Source organism: Sinocyclocheilus anshuiensis, unplaced genomic scaffold (assembly GCF_001515605.1).
Source record: "Sinocyclocheilus anshuiensis isolate Anshui unplaced genomic scaffold, SAMN03320099.WGS_v1.1 scaffold393, whole genome shotgun sequence".
Classification (NCBI taxonomy): Eukaryota; Metazoa; Chordata; class Actinopteri; order Cypriniformes; family Cyprinidae; genus Sinocyclocheilus; species Sinocyclocheilus anshuiensis.
Window position 1 is genome coordinate 1,348,330 of NW_015536501.1, and position 21,321 is coordinate 1,369,650.

Consider the following 21,321-nt stretch of genomic DNA (forward strand, 5'->3'; position numbering starts at 1 on the left):
GTGGGAAGAACAGAGCTGCAATTGTGTTACTGAAAGAACAGAAGTCTAGACAGAGAGCAGCTCATTTCCAGGGCACATGCTGCAGGAATGGAGTATTGACTGGAATAGACTGGAATTGTATCTGTGACAGAATGCCAGATTACTTAGATTGTAGATTAGAAGTAAATAGGTGCAGCTGGAAAAAGGGCTGTTTCTAATGTGAAAACAAACCACAGCACCTGCCAGCAGCCCATCTTTACCACTGAACACAGCAGCGCTGCGACTGCCAGAAACGCCAACTTCAGCAAGCCACAGCAATATTGCAATTAATGCCAAAGTTCCTTACGACTTCATCAGAGATGCATCGAACTCATAACTCCCTAGCAACCGCGCAGAACACCCTAGAAACCACAAAGAAATGCACTATAAACCACCAAAAGGCATTGCAACCACCTACAATGCAATGTAAAAAATACTGAATGTAAAGAATATGTCTGATTAATTATATTATCTGTGCTATTCTTAAAAAGTAAGAATATCTGGAAAAAAGCATTTGTTGACAATAAAGCGACATTTCTTATAAAAAGGGCTCCAGACTGCGACCATTTTTTCTGCCTGTGCGACTAAATTTTGTGAGCATATGAGAAACATCAAACGGCAAACGAAACCGCGCTACTCGTTTGAACTGCGCAGCGCCTATAGAGTGTAGAGCCTGGTTTATACTCGCCGCGTCAGCAGGAGCACAAAGGTGCACGCAGCAAAAATGACGCGAATATTGAGGAAACAATGGATGGTTTTCAAGCTACAGTAAAGTAAAAGACTGCTTCTTAAACCAGAGAAGGTGAACATGTTGGTATTCTTGTGGGGGAAAAACACATGCAGCACTGTCACCGACAACAAGTTTAGTTTTACTTTTCTTTTTGTTTTCATTTTGAAAAGCTTGTTATCTTTGCTGTTTACCTCACGTTACGCTATGGAGTCTCTCTTTTTTATTTATTTGATTCCTCAGTGTTTGCTAAACGTTCTGTAACTTTAGAAACAACGATGTTACCAGCTCCTTGTTGAGAAAGATAATGTAGCTTTTGAGCGATTAAGCTATTTAGTTGATAAAATTGCGGGCAGCGCTATAAAAAAGTTTGTTCCTGAATGTCTGAGTGCAGCCGCAGCGTGATCTGTGTGAGTGACTGAGCGTGTGTGTGCGTTAGATACAGTGAAGACAGCACATTAGTTTAGAACTCTTCTAATTTTTATTTTTTAAACGTAGAGAGTGTAGCGCAAAAAAAAAAAAAAAAGCGACCAAATCATGGGCTAGTGCGACTAACTGAGAAAGTTAGTCGCAAAAGAGGGACCAGTGGGAAGAATGAGTCTGGAGCCCTGTAAAAGCTTGTTTCTGCCACAGGTTTAAAAAAATAAAAAGGTATTTGTGACATTATCTCCCACTTCAGACTTTCTATCGCAATTCTGAGTTTATATCTTGCAATTCTGATTTTTTTTTCTCAGAACTGCAAGATATAAACTCAGAACTGTGAAAAAAATTAATTCAGAATTGCGAGATATAAACTCAGAATTCTGACTTAATTCCAAGTTTATTATTATTTAGTAATAATTATTTTTCTATTCTATCTGTTTTCTTTTTATTTATTATATAATAAAAAAAAAAACTTGCTATGTGTACTGCGTTAAGCACATTGCTCTTTTGTTGATTTTGATTGCTTCTATTGTCCTCTTTTGTAAGGCGCTTTGGATAAAAGCATCTGCTAAATGACTAAATGTCTTCAGAATCTTGCAATTCTAAGTTAATTTTTTTCTCAGAATTCTGAGTTTTTTCTTGCAATTCTGTTTTTTTTTTATTTCCGCCACAGAATAAAAAAAGTAATTGCAACTTTTAATCTCATAATTATGACTTTTTTTGTTTATATATCACTATTTGCATTTTTTTTCTCAGAATTGCAAGTTTAGATTTTGCAATTATGAGTTTTTTTCTCCGAACTGTGAGAAAAAAAGTCTAAATTGTGAGATAGAAACTCAGAACTGTGAGACAAAGTCACAATTTATTTTTACACCGTGGTGAAAACAGACTTCCAGTTTCTTCAGATTGATTGACTGAATTTCTTTCAAGCTGGCAAAGATGACCAGACACTTTTTTTGCTCTCTGAGGATGTTTGAGGAGAAAGGGAAAAAAGAAATCGCTGTGTCACAGGCCTGAGATTCAGACAGACTGATCTATCAAAGAAAGCACGGCCTCAGAAATACACAATCATTACATCCACGTCTCTCCCAATCCCTCCCATGAGGCTCTGCTGATCCGAGGTGTATCCGACAGACTCTGTAATAACCCTGGCGTGGTGGAGAGAGAGAGAGAGAGAGAGAGAGAGAGAGAGAGAGGCCAGACCCAGCCAAAGGTGACATTTACACAAGAGAGCACATAAAAATATGGACATACCCAAACATGCTCAAATCCGACAACAGACACATAGTATTGTGTGTAATACACACACACACACACTCGCATGGTTATATAAACATGCGTAAACATGATTTGTCAGCAAATTCCCTGGATTACGGCAGATGATGTGCGCTCCTAACATGCTGAGGAGAGCATGACAGGTCAGATGTGAAACGTGGCAAATTCACACTAGTAAAAAAACAAACTGATCACAAGTTTATCTATAGACTGCCTAACTGCATGGCACATGAATATTCCTACACCAAAAACAAAAATGAGAGGAACAAAATTGTGATGGAGACTAAATGATATGATCCTATGAGTGATGCAATAACTTGCACTGTTGGTCGCCAATATCCAAGGATAAAACAGTATACAATTGTAGTATAATAGTATAAAACATATTCAGTTGTTATAGCAAACAAGAAAATGTAATTTAAATAATAATTTAAAAATCATAATAAATGTTAAATAAAAATAAGGATATATTTCCAATAAAAATTACTAATATTATTTTAGAAACAAAACAAAATAAACATATGATTTAAAAAAATGAAGTAAAAGCTAAATAAAATAATTCTATACATAAATACATTAAAAATAACATTTTAGAAACAACTATAATATAAATTATTTATAAAACAAATGTAAAATAAAATGATACTATACATAAATAATATAAAAATAATAAAATGTTAGAAATAAAAATTTTTTTGTAAATAATAATAAAAGAAATGTTAAACAAAAATAATACTCTATGTAAATAGCACAAAAATAAGAATATATTAGATTCAATACAAAAAATAAGAATATACATTTAGAAGCAAAATAAAAAATATATAATTTAAAAATAAGGAAAAAAAATTTAATTAAAACATTTCTATAATAAATAATACATCAAAAATAAGAATATAATTTTAGTAAAAAACAAATTAAGTAACAATAATAACAACAACAACAATAATAAATTAAATGTTATATATAACATACTAATATACGTAAATAATACAAAAAAAAAGAATATAATTTTAGGAATGAAACAAAATGAAAATAAAACCATGCAAAATATATCAAGATATCTAAAAATTATTTATGGCTGGTATTTTCTGTCTTGACCTGCTACAGAAGTAGCAAACAGCTAATTTTAGACAGTGCATACAAACCAAGCACAAGTACAACAATAAACACTTGATTTAATCATTCGACTAAAAAAAGCATCTTTGACGCAGACTTAGTAAATGCATGTCATTAAGGCAGCAGTTATGGATTGTTCAAAGGCATTTTTTGTGCCTGTGCGTCATGCTACGACTCCTGCGACTCAAAGTGCCGCGACGTACTGATGTCATTATGATCGTTCATGTCACAATCATAACACTCATCAATGGAAATCTGTTCAGTGTCATATCCTGCTTTGATTAATATGCAGAATCTCACTAATTGGATGCCTAATTAATTCAGCAGGGCCTCCTGGAGATGTTTTGGGGCGACGCACAAAAGATGCCTTGAATAGCATGCTGTCAGATGCACCGTCATTCAATCGCAGCTAGCCGAAGGGTATAAAAGTCATTTCAAACACACAAATTCAAAACATAAAATGTTGATAAATACTTAATATGCTTAAAAATAATAAAACCAGATTTTAAAAGTGAATGGTGTCTGATAAAACATGATGTTTTGGGGTTTGTTCAAATCTCTAATCCCAAGTATGAACAAACATGACTAACAAGTACTAAATAACTCTGCAAAAGCGAGGTTAAGTCAAAACAAATTGCATCAAAACTGCCTTATGGTTTTAAGGACTGTATCATATTGAAAGTATTCAATTATGGAAAGTGAGTCTTAGAGGAACCAATGGTGTTATTGGATGCAAATTTATTCAAAGCATATGCAAAATTATGAACTCCCATCTATCGGCTTCTCATCTCTCTATTCCACTTCAGCTCACGGTAGGAGGTGTAGCCGGAGAAGATTCAGTGAAGTGGGGATTTTATTTGATATATTTTGCCTTAATTCTCCATTTTTGGGGGAGCTCTTGCTCCCGAAACATTAAAAATAAATCTTCTTCACCGTTGAAAAAAAAAAAAAAATTAGAGGGAAGAAAAGACCACCTGCATCTCCCAAATCCCATTCGGCATCCCTATCCTGCATTATGAAGGAGCTTGTCAGGCAGCGAATGGCCGCCTGCCTCCTCTTCCTCAGCCTGCCGACTCGCTGCTCATTCATCATTTACACAGGCAGAGGCAGCTGAAGCTCAAATACTGACTCGCTGCCTCGTACCGCCAACCCACACCACTCATACAGCACTGCAGCAAAAGTTTCAGAGCTTCTTCTGCTTAGAAGACATTACAGCAACAAACTAAAACTCGAGAAAGTTACAAATCCTTCATTTGAAATAGAGCAAGTTGGGTTGTCACCATTCTAAATACAAATTTGGATACCACAATGTCATCTAATATAGATTTAAGTCATTGTTGTTATTGTTAAATAAAACTACAAAAAAAAATTTGGTAATTGAAAAATACAATTAAATATAAAATAATTAGATAAACAAATTTGAAATTAGAAGAGTTGCCCTTATAAACTAATAAAAATGGCAAAAACAAAATTACTAAAACTAAAATTTAAATTAAAACAACTAAATAAAAAACTACAAACTAATTCAAAATTAATAAAAAATTCAAGAACTAATTCAACATTAATAAATACTATATTATATATACTATAAATAAATAATAACTAAAATAATACTATAGATAAATAATACCAAAATGACTGATTTAAACACTTTTTTTTCCTAAAAGTCATTTGTATAGATAACGTTAATATATTAAAATATTTTTATTATATATTATATACTGTATATTATTACTGAAGTTACAAATTAATAGAAATATTAAATCTAAAAATGTGGCATATAGTCTAAAAGTATCTCTCAATTAAATAAACAAAATTATTCAAGACCAGTAAATCATTAAAATAAATAAAATTGGCTAAAAAGTTTTATAAGTATTCTTATTTTGGCTGAATCATGTATTCATGTGAAAATTCAGGGAGCATTTTTTTAAATAAAAATACAATACAATAAAATAAAATAAAATAAAAAAATTAAGGTCCTCAATTTCTGAATATTTACACAAACATTACAATACTATGAGAGAAAAAAAAACTTTTACTATAAACAATACTATTTTAGTATTGACTGGCGCCAAAGTATCCATACATTTTTAAATTACAAGTTTTTGTGGCATAGTTTGAGTAATGTTTAAGCCATTTAGCAGTCACCCTTTTTCATGAAGCTGAGCATATGCTGAATTTCAGAGCGTGCGATCAGACATAAAGATGAAATGCATATCTGGGATCGTGTGTGACAATCGCATCTGATGCATAATGCCAAGAGAGGAAGAACATTTGTAATGCAGAAAGCATTTTAACAACAATCAAAAGAAAGTGAGGCCTTTCGGAAATCGTATTACAAGGGTGGCCGTGCACTCAAAGCAAATGTGTCCGAAACGCGTGGCTCGGAACAGGCCGTTTTTTTGGTCTTAATCCAGTTAAAATCACGGCAACATGAGCCCGACAGGAAACCGGGAGCAATTCAATCTTCAATTCTCCTGCTTATTAGGAAGCTGAGTGCTGGCTAGCGCAGAGCTTAGTGATGCACCAGAGAACAGGGCTGCGCAAACAACCGAACCCAGAGACGGTGAGCCGAATGCTGGGTAAACATCGGCAATGAACAGCCTCCTTCAAGAAGCTCCAGATTGGAGGAGCGGAAAGAGAAAACGCCAAAGCTTATCCCAAGTCTCGTCTGTCCCTTTCCCAAAGCCCACGACAAAGAAAGCAGCTGTGAATACTGTGGAGGCCGATCTTCTTGCCAGACTTTAATCCATGGAGAAAAAACCCGATGAGGATGCTTGGGGCAAAGAGGCGGCACGTCGACTTTGATCTGTGCAGAAGTTGACTTTATTGTGGGGTTTTTGAAAGCTTGCCGTCTCTCCGCGGTTTGAGCAGCCAGCTGTTTAAGATGGGAGGAAACCTCCCAGAATCTAAACTCAAAAGGATGCTGAAAACTCGGAGTGATGGTGCCGATCCAAACCATATATGATTTACATACTTCAAAAGCATATTGTAAGAGGTTTAACACGCACTCTATTCATCCAAATCCAGACACAGTCTGCATAAATGTGTGACAAGCATCAAATCCCCACGGCTTGCACACTCCTGACACTTTTGGACACTTTTTATCCACGGAACAGAAGAACGAGGACAGAAAATAATAGGAAACCAAAGAGAGAATTTCCCACATGAGCACCACTGCTCAATGTGTCCTGAACTGTCAGGCCACGGATCCGACACCATTCTGGCACTGCTAGTATGAACCATATACGGTGGTCTGGGAAAAGAAAACTACAAAAACTACAGACAGATTGAAATATAACATCCCACTTGGTTAAAGGATGCATAATGATTATTTGTAGCAAAATGTTTGGTCGCAATGTATTTAAACTTATCAAGATTGTGTCATTCAGAATTGGACTGAGACTGTTTTAAATTCAGCTCTTGAATTTGAATTTAATTTGTATTGAGGTAGCAAACAAGATGCAGACTTGCAAATTGAATTTGAATTTAAGGGAAAGTTCACCCAAAAATTAAAATTCATCATTTGCTCACCCTCAAGTTGTTTCTTTCTTTTGCTGAACACAAAATGTAGGTACCCAGACAGTTGATGGAAGCCATTGGCTTCTTTAGTATATATTTATTTTTTTGCATACAATGGAAGTCAATGGCTACTGTCAACTATTTTTTGGGGGGGTGGGGGGTGGGGGGGTACCAACATTCTTCAAAATCGTACAGGTTTGGAACAATTTGTGGGTGAGTCAATTACAATTTTCATTTTTGGGTGTTTTTTAAGCCAATGTTAAAAAATCATATTAATTTGAATGACAAAAAATTCTGTCATTCAAATGACATTTTTATATAAAAATTTAAAATATATTATATATTTATTATATAAAATATATTTATTTCTGATATATAAGTAAACGACACACTATGAATTAAAAATTCAGAGTTCAAAATGTCATACTACTCATACACCACATATTCTGCAAAAATAGAAAAAGTATTACATTTTTCTATTTATTCTTTACAAAAATCAAACTGTACAAACATTTTTCTAAATATCTGCCTATGAAAATCATATTGATTGAAACATGGCGGTCTGAAAATGACAACTTAAAAAAATTATATAAAATTGTTATATAAAATGGTAACACTTTACAATAAGGTTCATTGGTTAATGTTAATTAATCATTAATTAACATTAACAATGAGCAAACATTTGTAACAGAAATTACTGATCTTTATTAAGGTTAATTAATAAAACTACAACTGTTCATTGTTAGTTCATGACCATTGATTAATATTTACAAATAAAACTTTAAATAATGCATTAGTAAATGTTGTAATTACTATTAACTGAGATTAATAAATGCTTTAAAAGTAGCTTTCATCATTAGTTCATGATAACTATATTTGTGACAGTTAGCATTACATATAATGCATGTTCTTCAAAATCGTACAGGTTTGGAACAATTTGTGGGTGAGTAAATTACAATTTTCATTTTTGGGTGAACTATCTCTTTAAGGATGTAGAATTAAAAAAAACATCTATAATAAGTGCTATTTTTTTTTTACAAAAAAAAAAAGTAGGTCAAGACCATTTTTTAGAGTTCTCAATCTTTACAATTCTCATTACATAACCTATACAAATCTGTTTAATATACATTATTTATTTATATTCAATAAATCTGTAGAATTTAACAGGTTGAAAGGACGCTTAATTTCCCAGAATGCAATTAGCTGTTGAATTTCTCTGCAAATTCTAATTCCTTTACTTCCAGTTAATTTTTTTGCTTTCTGTTTCAAATCAAATTCCAACTCATGGATTAAAAACGAACTAAATCTATAAACAAAATAAATTATTAAGTGTTAGGTTGCTCACAGGCATAAAACAAAACAAAACAAAACAAAACACAAAACAAAACAAAACAAAATAAAATAAAACAAAAAACAAAACAAAATAAATGTACTAACAGTTCTCTGGGATCAATCATGATTTTTAAATGTTAGGTAGCTCATATGGCAACAAATCAACAAAACAAAACAAATAAAACGTTCAAAATTTCCTGCAATCAATCATGATTATTAAATGTAAGGTTGTTCCTGGGCATAAAATAAAATAAAATATCAAATATGAAAAATTTAATTAAATTAAAGTAAAAATGTTTTCTGTGATCAACCATGATTAATAAATGTTAGGTTGCTCATAGGGCAATGGATGCTGCATTAACTGCATTCTTTCTCTTTCTTTCGTCAAACAGTCCATATTAAAAAAAAAATCACACAAATAACAGTAATTTTCTCAGCCCTAAGTAAAAAGAATATGCAACTCCAATTGTCTTCATATTCACAAATAAATTGAGCCTAAAGTAGAAGTCAGTTATCAGTACTGCTGCAACAGCAGCGACACAATGTTAAGCAATGCCACTAGAAAGTTTTAGTGGCCGTTATGACAAACACTTATTTCAGATGATCCACCGTCACTTAAGAAATGAGCTCCCCTATCGGTCATATGATTGTGGTCAATCGATGGAAAACCAAATTAGGTTTCCAAAGATCACATTTTGTTGGGGTTGGAAGTAAAAAACGTTTCCATTTTGAGCATTAGCAAGTTCATGTTACATATGCCAATCGACTTTACTATCATGATGTAACCATGAGAATGGACACCAGGATGAATATAGGTTTTATTAATGTGCTAATAATGAATGAAACAGGGGATGCCAGGCTCCTTTTCTCTCTGGTTTGGCCTCGGCACATGACATGTCTTCTGCTAGCTCGCGTGATGCACACCCACAAGCAACAACAGTATCAGGAGCATCCCAGAGCCTGTTTCTAGATATGACAACCACACACTTGGCTCTTATCGCAAAAAGGAAACTAGCGCCAGCGTCCTTATGGGACATTAGTCTTGAGCAGATCACATTAAACCCTTATATCTGCCTAAGGATCAATTAGCATTGCATTCAACAGCACTCGCAGGGCCCTCGGAGTGCATTAGAACTCCCCGACAGCCCAAACGAACACAGTGACACGGTGTAATGAGGGAGAACAGACTCGGCCGGCATGTCCGTGTATGGTTTTATACTAACTCCATTAACGTGACCACCGACAGAGAAGTCATTATGCTGAATATGAACTGATGCAAGGCAGTCAAAGACCGCAGTTATGGAGGAAGCCATCCGAGGGCAAAAGGCAGAAGCCACCATGTGAGAAAGCAAAAGACTTCATGTTCAAAAAATGCCATACCACCATACTAACCATACCATTTTTGCTGTGTAAGTATGAAGTTTTCAATATGCACTGGGGGAAAAATTTTTATAAAATTATATATATATAAATATTTAAAATTATAAATTTTATAATTTAAAAGAATATATATATATATATATATATATATATATATATAGTGTTGATCCTCACATACTATCCTAAGGTCTGAAAATGACAACTTAAAAAAATTATATAAAATTGTTATATAAAATGGTAACACTTTACAATAAGGTTCATTGGTTAATGTTAATTAATCATTAATTAACATTAACAATGAGCAAACATTTGTAACAGAAATTACTGATCTTTATTAAGGTTAATTAATAAAACTACAACTGTTCATTGTTAGTTCATGACCATTGATTAATATTTACAAATAAAACTTTAAATAATGCATTAGTAAATGTTGTAATTACTATTAACTGAGATTAATAAATGCTTTAAAAGTAGCTTTCATCATTAGTTCATGATAACTATATTTGTGACAGTTAGCATTACATATAATGCATGTGTTTATGAAAGTTTAAACAAAAAATTATGACGGGCCATACCATAAAATGATGACAAAATGTAACATTTTAAAACAAAACTGCATAACAAAGAAAAAAACAACAAAAAATTATATTTTGGTTATTTCTGAATTATAAGTAGACAGTAATCTGTTTGAAATCATATAATCTGTTAAGAAACTTTCCTGTAGTTTATACAGTACAGCATGGCACTGACATCTCCAAGATCATGGGTTCAATTCCCACAGAAAGCAAGTACTGATAAAATGTACATGTGTTCCCTGAATGCCATGTAAGTCACTTTAGATAAAAGCATCTGCCAAATGCATAAATGAAAAGAATCAGTAGGCAGTATACAGTACACACTTCCCAAACAGCAGTATGCTAGTATGGCACTGAAAACACAGCCAGAGAGAGAAGCATCCCATCACACTCACAGAGAGAGGTGACATTTTGACCTTGTCTTGGAAAGTGACCTCTAGGAAGCTCTCTTTGGACGTGTTCTTGCTTCCTGAGGGAGGATGAGGAGAGGTGAGAGGGAAGACATGAGGGCTTTATTCCCTCTTGCTGTGGCTTTTATTCTTAGCACAAAAGCCACCGCACTGTCTCTGGCACGTAGGATGGCACTGCACGTCTGCCTGAGCCTCTGATATCCTCCAAATCAGGATGAGAACAACTCCCCCGTGCAACTTTATTATATTGCTGGGAAAACAAAGCATATGTGCAACACAGTCCAAACAAAATCAAGCAACATATGCAAGTCGACGTGAAACTGCATTCACAACCTATTTTATTTCAAACGTTACATATTTTGGAATGAAATAGGATATTTAGTCAGAAAAAATGTTTTGGAGGACTGGCAATTAGGCCTGTCGCGATAATTAAATAACCATCTAATCGCGATTATTTGATCTAACCGCGGTTGTTTCAGACGATTATTGTGCTTTTTATACGAGACAAGGGGGAGTCATACACCAAAAGAAACAGAAGAGCACCAGTTTGCTTTTCATGCACTGTATAGCCTATACAGGGCTCCAGACTCATTCTTCCCACTGGTCGCTCTTTTGCAACTAACTTTCTCAGCTGGTCGCAGGAGCAGATGATTTGGTCGCAATATTTTATTTTTTTTTGCTCTACAACATGGGATTATTCAATGCATGCTGATTAACTTTTATCATAGTTTATAGTTATATGGAAACGAAAGTGGTTAACATTCAACCCGTTCTTCATCATCAGTAATATTATTTGTGATTTAAATTTTGTGAATGGGAGTTTCTTTCTCTTTTGCTGTGTTAAGCCGCGGGCTTCGGATGCTTTCACTTTCGAATTCGCGATCTTGTTGTCACTGTTTTGCTTACATACACACACCTTTCATTTTTTTAAGACTAAAACAAAACATGGATTCATTGTTATTCTTAATTAAAAAGCACAACAACAATAAATCAGTAAGAAAGCGAAAACAAAAAGAAAAGTAAAACTATCGGTGACAGTGCTTGCATGTGTTTTTCCCCACAAGAATACCAGCATGTTCACCTTCTCTGGTTTAAGAAGTGGTCTTTTACTTGACTTTCGCTTGAAAACCATCCATCGTTTCCTCAATATGCGTGTCGTTTTTGCTGCGCGTACCTTCGCGCTCGTGCTGACGCGGCGAATATACTCTCTAAGCGCTGTTTCGTTATGCTCTCAGTTTCGTTTGCCATTTGATGTTTCTCATATGCAACAGAAATTGCAGCGCTTATGAGTTCACCAACGCGGTGGTTGCACCAGTGCGACCGCACACAAAATGTATTCTCACAGGCAGAAAAAATGGTCGCAGTCTGGAGCTCAGCTATATCATCTGAAGCCATTCCATATCTTAATGTGAGGGACAGAATTTAGGTTTACAGAAACTCATCTTCCTTCTGCTGCAGCTGTCAAGTCATTCTCCGCTCAGTAGTGATGCGCGGATGAGCTAAAACGTCACCCGAATCCGCAACTTCAAATAAATTATCCACCCGCCAACCGACCGCACCTGTATTTTTGTCTGATTTAGATAACCGCACCCGACCCGCACCCGATCATCACATTAGGGTTCGTACGGTCATAAAAAACCTGGAAAAGTCATTGAACAGCAATTTCCAGGCCTAGAAAGTTTTGTAAAAATAAATAAATTCAAAAAGTTTTTGAAAAGTCATGAAAATCTATTTCACAATTCTCTGTATTTACCCGACCCACCCGATCTGCGGATTATCCGCAGCGCCCGCGGATGTAACCGCCATCCGCGCATCACTACCGCTCAGTATTCAAACAGCACGTCACGACCAGTTATGACAGTCAGCATAAAACTCTCTCCAAGATGATATATTCCCATTATAATACTTTAAGTTAAGGAAGGAAGGAATTATCACAAACGGAAAGATTATTAGAAGCCTTTCTTTTTCTCATGATTTCTATCTTATATTCATGAATGTATTTTGTAAGAATACAAATAGTTAACAGAATAAACATGTTTAAATTGTATAATGTGCACCAAAGATTTTTTTTCAAGATATTGTTTTTGCTGCTAAATTATACAGTCAGCTAGTTTCATTTCATAGTTTATATATTTTTATTCAAAAACGTTTTTTCTCTGTAATGAGGAAGTGAGTATTTAGTGGATTGCTTTTAACAAAGGGTTTAAAAGAGTGACCATTAGTTCCACAAACATTCCACAAAGATATTCTGTAGTGGTGTAGAAAAAAAATAGCGCTGGTGTTGGACCAGTATTGGCCAATTCTTAGAATTTGGAATACTCTATGTAATCTTACACTGCAAAATAATAACTCGAAAAGAAATTATTTACTGAACCCTTAAATTAATCAATTATATAATGAAAGCCATAAAAACAGACAATTAATCGTGATAATCGCCATAATCGCCAAAGCCCTAAAACAGACAATTAAATCGCAATAACCGTGACGATTAATCGTCAGCCAAATTTCATAATCGTGACAGCCCTACTGACAATTACACTACTGTTCAAAAGTTTAGGGTCAGTAAGATTATTTTTTTGTAAAAAAACAAAAAAAAAAACTTTTATTTAGCAAGGATGAATTAAATTGATCAAAAGTGACAGTAAATATATTTATATTGCTACAAAAATTTCTATTTCCAGAAAAAAACAAATGTCATAAAATAATCCTGAAAAAGGGAATCTCAGTTTCCAAAAAATTATTAAATATTTTCAACACTGATAATAATAATAAATGTTTTTTGAGCAGCAAATTTTAAATTGAAATAATATTCACAGTATTATTGTTTTTACTGTATTTTGTGTGTGTGTGTCTAACTACAGAAACCAAACTTTTGAAAAGTAGTGGCCGGGTGTATATGAACTGTAAAAAGTCTATTAGGTATTATAATAAGAGTATAGAGTCTGAGTATAGAGTCAGAAAAAGGATTTATAACATCATACGAAAAGCCTTTACATTTTGATAAAAAAAAAAAAAAAACTATTTTTCTTTAGGAGTATTGTGCACTAATGCTGAATCATTAACAATAAAAAAACAGAAATGCGTATTTATAAAGCAAACTTCATCAATTTTGAGTTTTTAAAACCGTAGTCATGTGATATGGTGCATCACAGCTGTAAAGCGCATTTGCTGTACATTGGTAATTAGTCACAGAAAGCAGGCGATGTATGGGACGGAGATGTTCTCGTTTGAGGATCTCGAGCTCTCTGTAATTACTCGTGTTGTGCCTACACTCCAGACACTCTAAGAGGAAATTCAGCTAATTGGTGCTGGAAAGAGAAATGAGTTCGGGGCCAAACCAGTGATCTTCAGCATTGCTGCGCTCTTTACTTGTCTCCTAAACTGCGCTTCTGAGGTGCACACAACAGCAGACAGCAGACAGCGCGTTTGGGTGAAAGCAGTCGGGTCCATAATTGAACGTTTACAACACCCTCCGAGGTGACACGAGGAAAACTTGAGCTCCTCTGCTCTCTTGTTTACGAGACGTAAGGTGACCAGCAGCCCGAGGTACACAGGAAATTGAATCACGCTTCCTTCCTGTAAGTCCCAGCAGCATTTGGTCTTACTCAGAACACTGCAATGCACAGAATGAAGCCACAACATCACTGCACTGATGCACTGAGGCCTCATGGGAAATACCATTTGCATTGTGTTGCAAATCTCAAATGATCTGATAAACATCCGCTTGGTCAAAGTTCATATATCCAGCCATCTCTCCATCTAGCATGCTATCCATCTGTCCATTCATCCATCCATCCACCCCTCATCTTTCTAGTGTGCTATCCATCCATTTTCTATCCATTCATCCATCTCTTCATCTATCTTTCTAGTGCTCCATCCATCCACACACCGTGTTTCTTGTGTTCTATCTTTCTAGCATTCTATCCATCCATCTATCTTTCTAGTGTTATATCCATCTATCCATCTTTCTAGTGTGCTGTCTTTCTAGCGTTTTATCCATCCATCTTTCTAGCATTCTATCCCTTTATCCATCATCCATTCATCTTTCTAGCATTTTATACGTCCATCCATTTTTCTAGTGTTCTGTCTTTCTAGCGTTTTTTCCATTCATCTTCCTATCCATCCATCCATTCATCTTTCTAGTGTTCTATCTTTCTAGCATTTTATCCATCTATTTATGCATCCATCAGTTTGTTTAGTGTTCTATCATCCATCCATCCATCCATCCATCCATCCGTCTTTCTAGTGTTCTATCTTTCTAGTGTTTTATGCATCTATCCATCCATTCATTTTTCTCATAGTTCTATCCATCCATCTATCCATTCATCATCCATTCATCTTTCTAGCGTTCCATCCATCCATCTTTCTAGCATTCTATCCATCTAACAACCATCTATCATTCATTCATCTCTCTATCTATCTTTCTAGCATTCGAAACCATCCATCATCAATCTAACTTTCTAGTGTTCTATCAATCTATCATCCATCTTTGTAGTGTTTTATCCATCCAACCATCCATCCATCCATCCTTCCATCTTTCTTGTGTTCTATCTATCTATCTATCTATCTATCTATCTAGTGTTCTATTTAGCATTCTATCCATCTATCATCCATCCATCTTTTTCTAGCATTCTGTCCATCCATCTATCCATCTATCCATCCATCCATCCAGTTTTCTATCCATCTATCAATGCATCTATCTTTCTAGCATTCTAACTTTCCAGCATTCCATTCATCTATCCGTCCGTCCCGGCTCTGAGCTTTAACTACTACGTCACACATTTATCCATCCATGCACTGTAAGAGTAACTTACGTAGTCGTGGAACGCCTTGGCTTCACTGGAATGCTCACAGGTTTCTCTCCTTTCAGGTGCCGCACAATATAAATCCCAGAATACACTGCAAATCACACAGAGGTGAATGAAGCAGTTGCCATGAATAAAACATCAGCACATGAGAAACATTTAACAATGTGAATCTTACCACCACCATGAATGTAAGAATCCTGGAGGTTCTCCTAACGTTATGTTCTTCTCCCATCTTATCTGGATAGAGAGGTGAGAAACTGTAAGACTCAATTCACAGTAAGACTATTTCCCCTTCATTAGGCTAAATGTACACCATAATGTGTTTTGCAGTCAGCCAAGCTAATTAATTGGTCAATATTTGGCGAGTTTACTTTGAGTCCACAAATCTGTGTTTAATTTAATTTTAGCAACACAGTGGAGTCCAAATGCATACCAACTCAGTTCAAATTTAAAACAAATTATACTATCAGCAATAATAATTTGAAAGAAAAATAGTAAAAAAAAATTAATAAATAAAAGAAAGAAAGAAAGTAAATCATAATTTTTGACTATTTGATTAGTAACCTAAAAATAGTGCGGTATCTTAAATATTTATTCTTAATTTTACTTCATAACTTTTTTTGAAAACTTTCAAAATCCTAAAACTTTGTTTATTTCCAGGTTTAAATGGGATTTAAATTTCTAGATTTTTAACCAAAAATACTGTTCAGAAGTTGGGGTCAAGAAGTCTTTTCTGATCACCAAGGCTGCATTTATTTAGTCAAAAATACTGTAAAAACAGCAATATTGTGAAATATTTTTTTACAATTTAAAATAACTGTTTTCTATTAGAATATATCCTTCCAAAATCCTTCAGAAATCATTCTAATATGCTGATTTGCTGCTAAAAATATTTAATATGATCAATGTTGAAACAGTTATGCTGCTTAATATGTTTGTGGAAACCGTGATACTTTTTTCAGGATTCTTTGATGAAAAGAAAATTCAAAACAGCATTAGTCACTTTCAATCAATTCAGTGTCCTTTTTCTGAATAAAAATAATAATTTCAACTACATTCAACCACTAGTGCCGAACTAGTTCAAGTGTATATTTTACATTACTTGTACTACATATAAACTGGACCAAACGTGTTGTTTTATTTTGTGCTTTTAAACACACTTATTTCTAGATACAAAGTAGCTAACTTAAAATAGTCTAGTCTGATACGTGTGGACAAGTTAACCTTGCAAATCTGAATATATCTGGTGACTTGGAAGTGCCTGCCATTCTTGTGATAGGCACAGCTTTGGAATTAGTACGACAATCAGAAATGGTGTGCTAAATGTGTATTATTGTATTTTCTCAGATGGCTTGTACTCTTAAGTGTGTATGACTCGTATGCAAATAATGGTGAGACTATAAATATCGAAGTTGTGCTTCGAAATGTCATGGTTTCCTTCACATAGACCAATCCCACATTGCCTCAGTGACATTGAAAAGAACTCATTCAGGCATAAATGATTGTGATCGTCCTTAAAAGCCTTACATCGCAAATAAAACACAGGATCGTGAGCAGCTGATATAACAAAGCAAACATGCGCTTTTCTTCATAAAAAGCGGGACGAGGTGATGATCAACATGCCAGCACCGCTCCAGCCTCTCAGCTGAAACAATATGGCCATTTTTACAGCGATGCCCTGACTTTCCTCCAATCCCATTAAGTGGACACCAAACATCTAACGTGTCCTGCTTGCTCAGCATATCATCTGCGTGTAATTAAATTAGCCGGAGCCCCAGGGGGGCGGGCCGATGCTTACGAGGCCGTGTGCCTGGATGGCACACAAAGCAAACATGCGCTTTTCTTCATAAAAAGCGGGACGAGGTGATGATCAACATGCCAGCACCGCTCCAGCCTCTCAGCTGAAACAATACGGCCATTTTTACAGCGATGCCCTGACTTTCCTCCAATCCCATTAAGTGGACACTAAACATCTAATGTGTCCTGCTTGCTCAGCATATCATCTGCGTGTAATTAAATTAGCCGGAGCCCCAGGGGGGCGGGCCGATGCTTACGAGGCCGTGTGCCTGGATGGCACATCGATAAGCAGGAGCTTAAATAAAACCCGCCGCTGGCTCACCTCTGACAGGAAGGTCTGTGCCGACTTCTGGGCTCCTACATGTAACAAGTACTCGTACACGTAGAGCGCTAGCCTGTAAAACACAGAGAAACACACAAACACAATCTCATTAATTCATATAACATTGTGCTCTACAAGCATTCTCTTCTCTTCTCTTCTCTTCTGTTCTCTTCAGATATTAGGAAAATAATGCTAATAATCCTAAAAAAAAATCCTAAAAAAAATTTACTTTCAGTCTTAAATTAAAAAATGAACATTAAAACTTCTCACTGTTCAAAAGCAATTATCACAATTAAATATGTGAATAAAATAAATAATTAATTAATAAATAATAAAACTCAGTTTTCACATAGTATAAAGCCCTGTTCACACCACGAACGATAACTATAAAGATAACGATATTAGCGTCCACACCAGCGAACGATATCGTCTGTAAGCGCACACTCGTCTGCTGCTAAATTCTCAAGCTCGTTATAGCAGGATTGATTCTGATTGGCTGTCAATGTTTTTATCGTTCATCAGCTGAAAAGAAAAATAGTTCTGAAAGTGATTCCAACAATATCCTTTCTCTGTGCCTTTATCGTTATAGCTGTGGTGTGGTCTCTGCTATTCTTTAATATTGAGAACGATTTTTAGAACTATATCTTTATCGTTATCTTTATAGTTATCGTGCTTGGTGTACACGGGCCTTAACAATTTAATCCCCAAATTAATGCAGACTCAACATAAAACAATATTATTAATTTTTTTTATTTAATTGTTAACATAATAATAATAATCTTTTATGGTTCGAAATGCTCCCATGTAAGCATTTTTAAAATGTGTGGCAATATAATAATAATAATTATTATTATTGCATTCATTTTTGAATAATCATAATTTATTTAAAATTATCATCATTATTACTATTATGATCATTGTTGCTGTTATATAAATAATTAATTAAAAGTTTGCCACAAAAGAAAAAAACAGAAACACATTAATTGGACCTTTCTGTGTAATACTTTATAGAGTGCAAATGCTAAATTATTTTGTGATTTAAAGGTAAAATCAAGCATTTCAATAATCTGAGTTAGCATGAATTCAGATTTACTAATGATTTATTTCCATAAATAAATGACGGAAATGTCAAATTCAGTGTACTTTTTGAAAGTTTCAACACGTAAAACAGTGTTGCATGATTTGAGGTATAGCGCAGATAATGGGGGTTAATTCACATTCAAGATTATGCTCTAAACATTCTAGATATTAAAAAGAATATGATGCATTGCCATATACTTAAGTGGCCAGAATTGACAAAGATTCATTGTGATTTTTGCCGTTCACACTGTCATCCCAAAAAAAAAAAAAACATGTGACGAGGAAAACAATTTGGACCACACAGACAGAAATATGAACATGGAGTCAAAGTTTCCAAAATCAACAAATGCCAAGTTTTACCCATGAAGAAAACAATTTTATTTTAACTTAATAGCCGTAGTGACACTTCACTCTAGCAGTCATAAAAAATTAGGAAACCCGTGTGAAAAGGTCACGCTAGAGATTGCACTCGAACAGTAAACACCACAGAAAGACAAACTTTAGATGCAGATCAGCTTTCCTGTTGCAGAACGATCTATCAAACAAAATGAGACTTCAGAAGCATCACTTTGCCTGGCAGCAAAGGCCAAAAAGTACCATTTCCTTTGAATGATGAACATGGTGACTGGGAGAAGAGAGAGGCATCTGCGTTCATTCATCGATCTGAGTTTCAGATTTGATCACTTGACTCAGCACGGTTCATCTGAGGCCACCGCAGCTCTGTGCCTCAATGCCAAATATTCACACTAGGGATGCACCGATACCGATACTGGTATCGGTAGCGGGCCCGATACTGGTCTCCTGTACTCGTACTCGTACTCGTTAAAATGCCCCGATACCAAACGCCGATACCACACAGCACGTGATAAGCGCCATATTCAGACAAAGAAACACAGACAACAGAACAACAGACAGCAGAAAGGAGTTAAGGATGTCTACTACAAAGTATATGTATGCAATGAATATAATGTTAAACATTCAGTATTAACGCCTGTATAGCTGGTGTGCGCGAGCTGATAAACAAAGCACGCTGAGTGGATTGAGCGCGCGGCGGCGCAGATGCGCGAGCTTGTCGAGTGAATATACCTTTCTCACAGACATCACTGGAAAGTTTGTAGTTCGGTCGGATATGTCAAAAACAAGTAAGTAAAACAATGCACAAGTTACTTAACGGTAAGGCGACAGAGAGAGAGAGAGAGAGAGAGAGAGAGAGCGCGCGCACTTCTGTTGTGTGATCTTTGATGTTCACTCACTTAGCACACGCATCATTTGGATTAAAACTAATGTGAGAAATGTTGAAGGTGTCTGAATAAATTTTGGTTTGACTGCATCTATTTGATAAATGAAGTTAACCAACTAACATTATGCATACCCTTTTGGTTTCTGTACCCAATATTTAAAAAATGTACAAATGCAATAAAAATATCGGCAAGTACCAAAAATAAAAGTATTGGTATCGGGCGAGTACTGGAAAAAGTGGTATCGGTGCATCCCTAATTCACACACATCCTAAACCTCAGTGAGACATATGTCTCGAGCACCAGATGAGAGTTAAAGGGATAGTTCACCCAAAAATGAAAATTTTGTCTTTAATTACTCACCCTCATGTCGTTTCAAACCTTCGCAAGACCTTCGTTCATCTTCGGAACACAAATTAAGATATTCTTGATGGAATCTGAGAACTGTCTGACCCTGCATAGACAGCAACGCAACTGAAATGTTCCCAAGTCCAGAAACGTAGCAAGGAGATCTGTAATCTCCTCCGCATCACCCTGTAGTGCCATTTTGGAGAATATCCGCTGGACGTAAACAACGTATGCTGTTCTGTGTCAGCTGCGTCAGATAATGCTCTATAAACATTCTAGATTCTAGTCTTCTATTCAGATATTTGGGAAAAAGAATGCAAATGCAGCTGAATAGTTTCAAATGACTTTGGACTTTGGACCTTAAATCTACAAATGAACATTAAAACTTTTGTTGTCACTGTTCAAAAACAAATATCATTATATGAGGCCTAATGTGCAACAATACGTTTATAAATATATTTATATATTAAATTATATAATAAAGTTAAATTTTTTTTCATTTAGGTTTGCAAACCTCACTCATTTTTGTGCAATATATGCAACAATAATATATTTATATATTAAATTATATAATAAAGTTAAATTTTTTTTCATTTAGGTTTGCAAAGTTTGCAAACTTTTGTGCAATATATACTAATATGCATATAATCTAATTTGAATATGCTTCACAATCAAATGGACAATCAATACAGCATGTAAAACTGTAATGTAATGTTCCTGTGGCTCAGTGGTAGAGCATTGTGTTAGCAGCGCAAAGGTCGTGGGTTCAATTCCCAGGGAACACGCATACTGATAAAAAATGTATAGCCTGAATGCACTGTAAGTCGCTTTGGATAAAAGAGAAGGGTCTGGCTGCAGTTAAGTGTTTATGTTTTTCTACAGGAGGAAAACGCTCAACAAGAGACTTTGTGCATTGCGTTCATATTCTGCTGTTCTGTGGCCACGGATTT

At 35.1% G+C, this 21,321-nt stretch overlaps 1 protein-coding gene across 1 annotated transcript in view; it reads right to left on the minus strand.

Annotated features, from left to right (window-relative positions):
* Window positions 1–21,321, minus strand: part of ssbp2b (single stranded DNA binding protein 2b) — an 80,048-nt gene that overhangs the window by 40,571 nt on the left and 18,156 nt on the right. The window contains exons 2-4 of the mRNA XM_016487357.1: window positions 17,706–17,778; window positions 15,762–15,823; window positions 15,593–15,677 (exon numbers count right to left, since the gene is read on the minus strand). Coding sequence (XP_016342843.1) covers window positions 15,593–15,677; window positions 15,762–15,823; window positions 17,706–17,778 — 220 coding nt within the window. The remainder of the gene's footprint in view (window positions 1–15,592; window positions 15,678–15,761; window positions 15,824–17,705; window positions 17,779–21,321) is intronic.